Consider the following 6,847-nt stretch of genomic DNA (forward strand, 5'->3'; position numbering starts at 1 on the left):
CATGACATGATCGTAGTAGTACACAGTAGACTAGATTATCCTTAACAAGGGTATATGTATTCGATGATTCGAAAATAGAGAAATTAAATCGTGTTTTGAGAACTAAACATACATCTCAAAAAATTGAAAAACCTCAAATTTTTCCGTGCTTCATAACTTGTTACGATCTAGCAAAATTATGCAAAACGGGTGATTGGCTCTGGACTATTCAAACCCCAATTGATGACATTTAACATTTGCTTCGTCAGTTTAGATTCCACACCATTAAGCATATTTTTCGAAAAGCTAATTGGGTAGCAGATCTTCTATTAAAAAAAGGTCACAATAGTTTTGTTGCTCCGATAGACGTGGATGTTTCTATGGAACCTTTGTTAAATAAATCAGTTCTTTTAGATTCGTTAGGAGTCTTTAGAAGGGTGTCCTAACTTTAATTTTATTATGTACTAAAAAAAAAATGGTTGGCCTGTGCTTGCCCTCATGGTAGTAGCTCTTTTTTGTTTAATCGTCAGAAAAACAAAAGTACAAAACAACCCATCATACAAGAAAATAAAAGAAATGGTGCAGCTGTCACCACTACTACGATTAGTAGAATTGAGATGGTCGTGCTCACTCCTCATAGTTTGACACATTCAGAAGTCAAACTCACCAACTTATTATTATCATCTATCCTTTTATGTTCATCTCTTCCATCATGCATCTTTGAGTTGAGCCCCTTTTGCTCCTTATCTATCAATCTTTATCCCTCCTTCCTTCAACCTTTGAATCTTGATAGCCTAGCTAAGCTAGCTTCATATATTTCTCCTTGATAATCTCATCTCTTCGCGACGAAATTCGATCATCTAACATAGATCCATCATGTCCATCTTCCGACGTTCATTCTCTAGGAGGCTGCCTGATCGTCTTCTTGAAATCTCTGAACGTATTTATGGTATCAACACTTTACACTATTATTATGCTTTTGTATTCCCCTCTTCTTATTTTCCGCTGATTACTTGATCATAATTTATACGTAAGTCATACTCTATTTTGTACTTCCTCTGTTCCGTTTTAAATGCATCAGAAGGGTATTATTTATGAGATATAAAATATTCATTTGTTGTATTTAAAACGAAATGGAGGGAGTAATTCTTTTCGGCTTATATAAATTAGGGTAACTTTGTCATCAAATGCATGTATTTAATCTTTTACTTTTTGTCTCTTTAACCAAGCATATATATAAGTACGTATGCTTGAATTATCATGCATATTCTTAAGCTTCATCCTATACCAATGGGGTGTTTGTGTTATGGAGAGTTGAATTTAAATGTGGGATTAGGCATTAAACTTTTAACAGGACAAAATCCTTCGTTTGTTAAGTAGGTGGGAAAAAGAAAAAGGAGCTAGGATTGCATGAGAGCCTATTCCCCTGAAAAACATATTTGAGGGGACTATTATTATAAATCCTTTAATCTGATTTACTTGCAACAACGGAGGGAGGCACAATAATTCAGGTGAGGCAAGAGAGAAAAAAATATGACTCATGTGATGAGAAGAGAGATAAAGAGAAAGAATATCCATAAAAAGTAATTTTACAAGTAAATTGAAACAATTTAAAATGATGAGTGCTGCAAGTTAATACAAAACGATGGAGTGATTTATGGGACGGAAATGACTTTTTCACCCTTGACAAAAAAGTAGGAAAAAGGTTTTGGTAAGCTCACTTATATCCCATCATCATTCCTCATCAACCAAACTAAGGATTGGCATTCATTGATTCCCAATCATCAATTACTAAACCACATTCCAGATCACACTCTCTAATCATCAACCAAACAAAGGTTTTGGTAAGATCACTTGTATATATATCATCATACTGAGCATAAAAAAAATTAGAAATTGCATAGTATAGGTTTTGATCCCGTGACCTCAAGTTCATGAACTAAAGTTTTAACCACTAGACCAAGTTGTATTTAGTGCTATTATATCAAAGTACAATATTAATAAATGAAAATTTTCTTACCCGGGGCATAGCCCGGACCTAATAACTAGTTATGATAATGAAAACTTGATCTTCTATAGATCATACTAGATGCTAGCTTCAACGTCTCGTGGACATTCACATCTGCATGAGACTTAATTAGGGTGAAATTTGATAATAACTACTTTTATTTTTACCAATTTATTAAAAGAATTACCTTTCTAAAAAAATTTAAATTTAACTACTTTTATTGCTTTAAAAGATAAAATATTACTAGCTTATAACGGTTGTCGTCAAGTTTTCTTTTTTATGGGGTCCACTCATTATTTTCCTCCCAATTTCCCCTCTTTTCCTTCTCGAATTCTTGATTAATTAGCAACAAATTATAGGTTATGTTAAATATCTCCCTCATTCCTTCCAAATTCTCTTTAGATTCAATTGGGGTTAGGGTTTAACAATTCAAGGAACATGCATTATTGCTACAATTGGTTAGCTAAGGGATCTATTTTGCTTCAATTAGGATTGTTGCCTCAAATTGAAGGTAAGTTTTTTGAACTGCAAATTAGGTTTCTTCGAATTGGGAGAAATTGATGTATTACTTCGTGTTTCAAAAATCTGAACCTTCCACTCAAAAGCAGATAAGTTATATGGGTTAATTTGTGATTTTTTGTATGAGGAGACTTAATAAGTGGTTTTTAATTCCTCCTCACGATCCCTCTATGAAAAGCACAAAGACAAACTACAAATGATGGACCACACAAGACGCAAAATTTGAGGATGGCAGTGACAAGTCAATACATTCCATGAAAAAATTATAAAAAGTACATTAGTAAAAAAATACATACTAAGACGAATTTAACAAGACTTCACATAAATATATTTTTATTCACGTATAAATTACAAACGATGGTCAAAGTGGAATTTATAAATAGTGTAAAAAGTGCAAATGTAGCATCTAATTTGATACGAATGTAGTATATAACTAATAGATGATGTTGATTCCTTGATTTTCATTTACAACATTTGTAATTTATATATACAAGAATTATATCTCCATTTACAACATATATATATCATCGAGTATACAACTACGAACCATTATATATGAACAAAATAAGACGTTCAATTCACATCACCTATGAATTAGGTATATATATTATGTATGCTCATAGATTGACATATCACAACTCAAATATAATTGAGATGAATTCAACAATATTTTATATGCTAAAATTTATTTTTATATATACTTTTAATCAAAAATACGGTCAATATATGGGTTATGTGAATTGTACAAAAGTCAAAACCCTAGCAGTTAATATTGCACGTCGTCACATGTCATCCCTCATCATATGCGGATGTGGCGTCATTTTGTCTCTAACATGACATTCCCTTACAAAATTATCACAGATTTCCATGACAGGTCTCGAACCTGTGACCTGTTACTTAGTATTTTCATGATCTTACCACTAAATTATGATTTGTGCTTGTGACAAAATGTCAACCCCAAACTATAGTCTATATATCTTTTTTTATCTTATTATATTACTCGGGGAATCGTCCAGGCCCAACAACTAGTTACTAGGAACCATAAATAGTTAAAGAAATTAATGGTCTAAGTTATGCATTAGTTAATATGAGTCTCAAAATGTGTTGCAATGGTTAAAATAAAGGGGAATGTGACTAGATGATGAGTGATGATCAGAGATATCTTAGACCAGGCACATGGTTATATGGGTGAAATATAAACATGCTTTTACACATGCATGCATCAGATTTCAAAATGTGTAAGCAATCTTTATATAGGTGAGGAATGTAACAAAGTTGTGATATTCACAATTTTATCCAAGTTCCAATGTATTGTACCCTTACAATTATCAATATGTGCTTGTTCAGTTGAGTTAGAATCCTACGTGAAATAAAGTTCCTACGAAGTAAAAAAATTGTGAAGTTGTTTGGTTGACCAAACCACGTGACGTGACACTTCCTAACAAATGAATAGATGGCTAAATTCCGAGTTTCCCTAGTCAAGTTGCACTTTCTGTGAAAAGTTTTGTTGCTTACACTTCCTTTAAAAAGGTTCTTTTATGTAAACTCAAGTCATTTCCTCAATAATTATGAGAGGCAAAGATAACATAACAACTTGTCTATTTCCAGGTGAAGTATTTTTCCCTGTTTACCCCCTTTTTTCTGGTTGAAAGAAACAAAATCTTCAAAATTCACTTAGGAGTAAAACTATCCTTATCTTACTTTCCACAATGCAGTATTTGATAGCTGCTTATCAACTTCCATGAAGAATGAAAAAGATTCCAAGTCATATTTAGGCAGTGTTGTCACAAGCTTACATACTTGCCATCCTGGTGCTTCTTACATGGTATTCAACTTTGCTGAAGGTGATCAAATCAGCTTATTATCAGACATATTAATTAATTATGACATGACAGTCATAGATTATCCTCGCCACTACGAGGGCTATCCTCTACTTCCATTGGAGATGATTCACTACTTCTTACGATCAAGCGAGAGCTGGTTATCATTAGAAGGTCAGAAAAATGTGATCCTGATGCATTGCGAACCAGGTGGTTGGCCTGTGCTCTCATTCATGCTAGCAGGTCTCCTTCTGTACAGGAAACAATACAGTGGTGAACAGAAGACTCTTGAAAGGGTAAATAAGCAAGCTCCTAAAGACCACTCATCTAATTTGTCGCCCTTGAATCCTCGAGCTTCTCAGCTTAGATACCTTCATTACATAACGGGAAGAGAGTTAGCTTCAGAATGGCCACCGTCAGATGCACCTGTAATCATAGAGTACATACTGCTCAGAAATCTTCCTCTTTTTGATGCTGCTAAAGGCTGCAGGCCTGTGGTTCGGGTATATGGCCAGGATCTCTCAGCAAAGGCGAATAGAAGTGCTCGGCTTTATTATTCATCATTGATGGCTGATGAATCTGCCTGGAAATATTCAAAGGTAAAACTCATGATACTGCTTGGATTTCATTCATTAAGGGTGCGTTTTCTTCTACATGAAATATATTAGGTTCTAGGGCTGATCAAGTCTATTCAGGCCTAATAAGTTATATATTCAGGTTAAGAGAACGCACCCTAAGAAGTAGTGAAATCTTCTGTCTTTATGCATGGAAAAAATCATGTACTTTCGGTGCCTCTTTGTTGTATTAATGTTAATGAGTAATCTTGTAACTGAAACAGCTTTCTGAAGTTGTTTGATATGCTTAATTGCAGGAAGAATGTGTCTTCGTGAAATTAGCACTTCAATGTCAGATTCAAGGGGATGTCTTCCTTGAGTGTATCCATTTGCAGGATGATCTAGTAACAGAAGAGATAATATTTAAAGTCATGTTTCACACAGGATTTACCCAAGCTAACGTATTGGCTCTCGACTCTAACGATGTCGATGTTCCTTGGAACACAAAGCTCCCAAAGGACTTCAAGGCAGAGGTAATGAAGTTACTCACCATATGTGTACTGACTTTCTGGTTCTAGAGCTGACAGAATCCCCAAAAGAAATTTGTGTTACAATAATACAGATGATGTAGTATTTTGGTAGATGTTTTAACCAATCATTTTTTGTTTTCTCTGTTCCTGCACAAAGTTAAGTCTGTTTAGTTAAAGGAAGATGTGAGAGGGTAACATTGTCATGACTCACATTGCCATTACTCTTCATGCCAGGTTCTCTTTCGAGACATGAATGAAGTTCCAGTAAATATTACCTTGGAATTAGGAGGTGAAGAAGAATTCCACGATTCCGAGAGTGAATTTTTCGAGGTTGAAGAGATTCTTACTCCAATGCCTGACAGTGGAGAGAAGATAGAAGTTGACAGTATAATCGGTCCAGAGATTAAGTTACTGGACAATATAATCAAAGACTGCACACTACGCAATGGGTCTCCTAGATGGGATTTGGATATTGAAGAAATTGATGTTAGTAGTTCTTTTGATCAGATTGCTCCTGCTAAAGTCATTGACAGACAAGTTTCAGAAGCAGAATCTGATACAATGAGTACTTCATCAAAGAATGTTATAGTTGTTGATTCATTTGGAAGTGAAATACAAGATGTAAAGGTAGAAATCGAGCCTAAACCCGTTGTTCTTCCAAGTCCAACTAAACCAAAACCGAACAAGAAGAACAAATGGCAAGAAATTACAGCAAAGACGATTAACCAACAAAGGGTAATTTCTCAGTGGGTGCCTCGCGCAAAAACTCCACCAGTTCCTGAGGCGAACAAACCAAAAGCACCTGTATATAAGTGGGTTCCCAAAGAACCAGCTATGACACCTACAGAGACAGCAGGTGAAGAATAAAGCAAAAGACGATGATATTGTTGGTCTTTTCTGAGAATGTTACAGTCCACCGCAGCTAAGCTGATGGTAGCAAGTTCATGATTTACAGAGAGCTATGATGAGATAATATGTATGAATTTTGGGTACTTTGTACGTACCTAATAAGTTTTTGAGTAGCACATTGCATGATATGCATAATATAAAGTTGTATTTAGATTTACTAACTGGTATTTTTGGGTCATTTTGGGCTTCATATCAAGGTTTTTTTTATATATATCCTCTCTTGTTATCTTTCACCGAGATCTCCCGACTCCGTAAAGTTTCAGGCTCCGTTTAGTAGGGTGTAAAATATTTTTCATGAAAATGAGTTTTCCTTTTCCTTCCAGTTTCCGTTGTTTGGTTTGATAAGGGGTGTAAAACAAGATTTCCATCGGGGAAGCTTTAGGTGAAAATCATTTTCCTTTCAAAAAAAAGGAAAAACATATTTTCCTCTCTCTTCCTTAGCAACCTTTTACTATCCTCTTATCCATCCTCTCCCTTCCCCTTCCATTTTTCTTTTTTCCATAACTTTTTTTACATTGAACCAAACAA

The 6,847-nt window shown here is 34.7% G+C and overlaps 1 protein-coding gene across 1 annotated transcript; it reads left to right on the top strand.

Moving 5' to 3' along the window:
* The first annotated feature begins 557 nt into the window (after positions 1-557).
* On the top strand, positions 558-6,552 carry LOC104887607 (formin-like protein 20). The gene is made up of 4 exons (XM_010672277.3): positions 558-928; positions 4,222-4,925; positions 5,198-5,413; positions 5,645-6,552. Exons 1-4 carry the CDS (start codon positions 856-858, stop codon positions 6,275-6,277), a joined length of 1,626 nt encoding a protein of 541 aa, XP_010670579.2. The 5' UTR covers positions 558-855; the 3' UTR covers positions 6,278-6,552.
* Positions 6,553-6,847: the final 295 nt, after the last annotated feature.

The sequence above is a fragment of the Beta vulgaris genome, chromosome 2 (assembly GCF_026745355.1).
Source record: "Beta vulgaris subsp. vulgaris cultivar EL10 chromosome 2, EL10.2, whole genome shotgun sequence".
NCBI lineage: Eukaryota > Viridiplantae > Streptophyta > Magnoliopsida > Caryophyllales > Amaranthaceae > Beta > Beta vulgaris.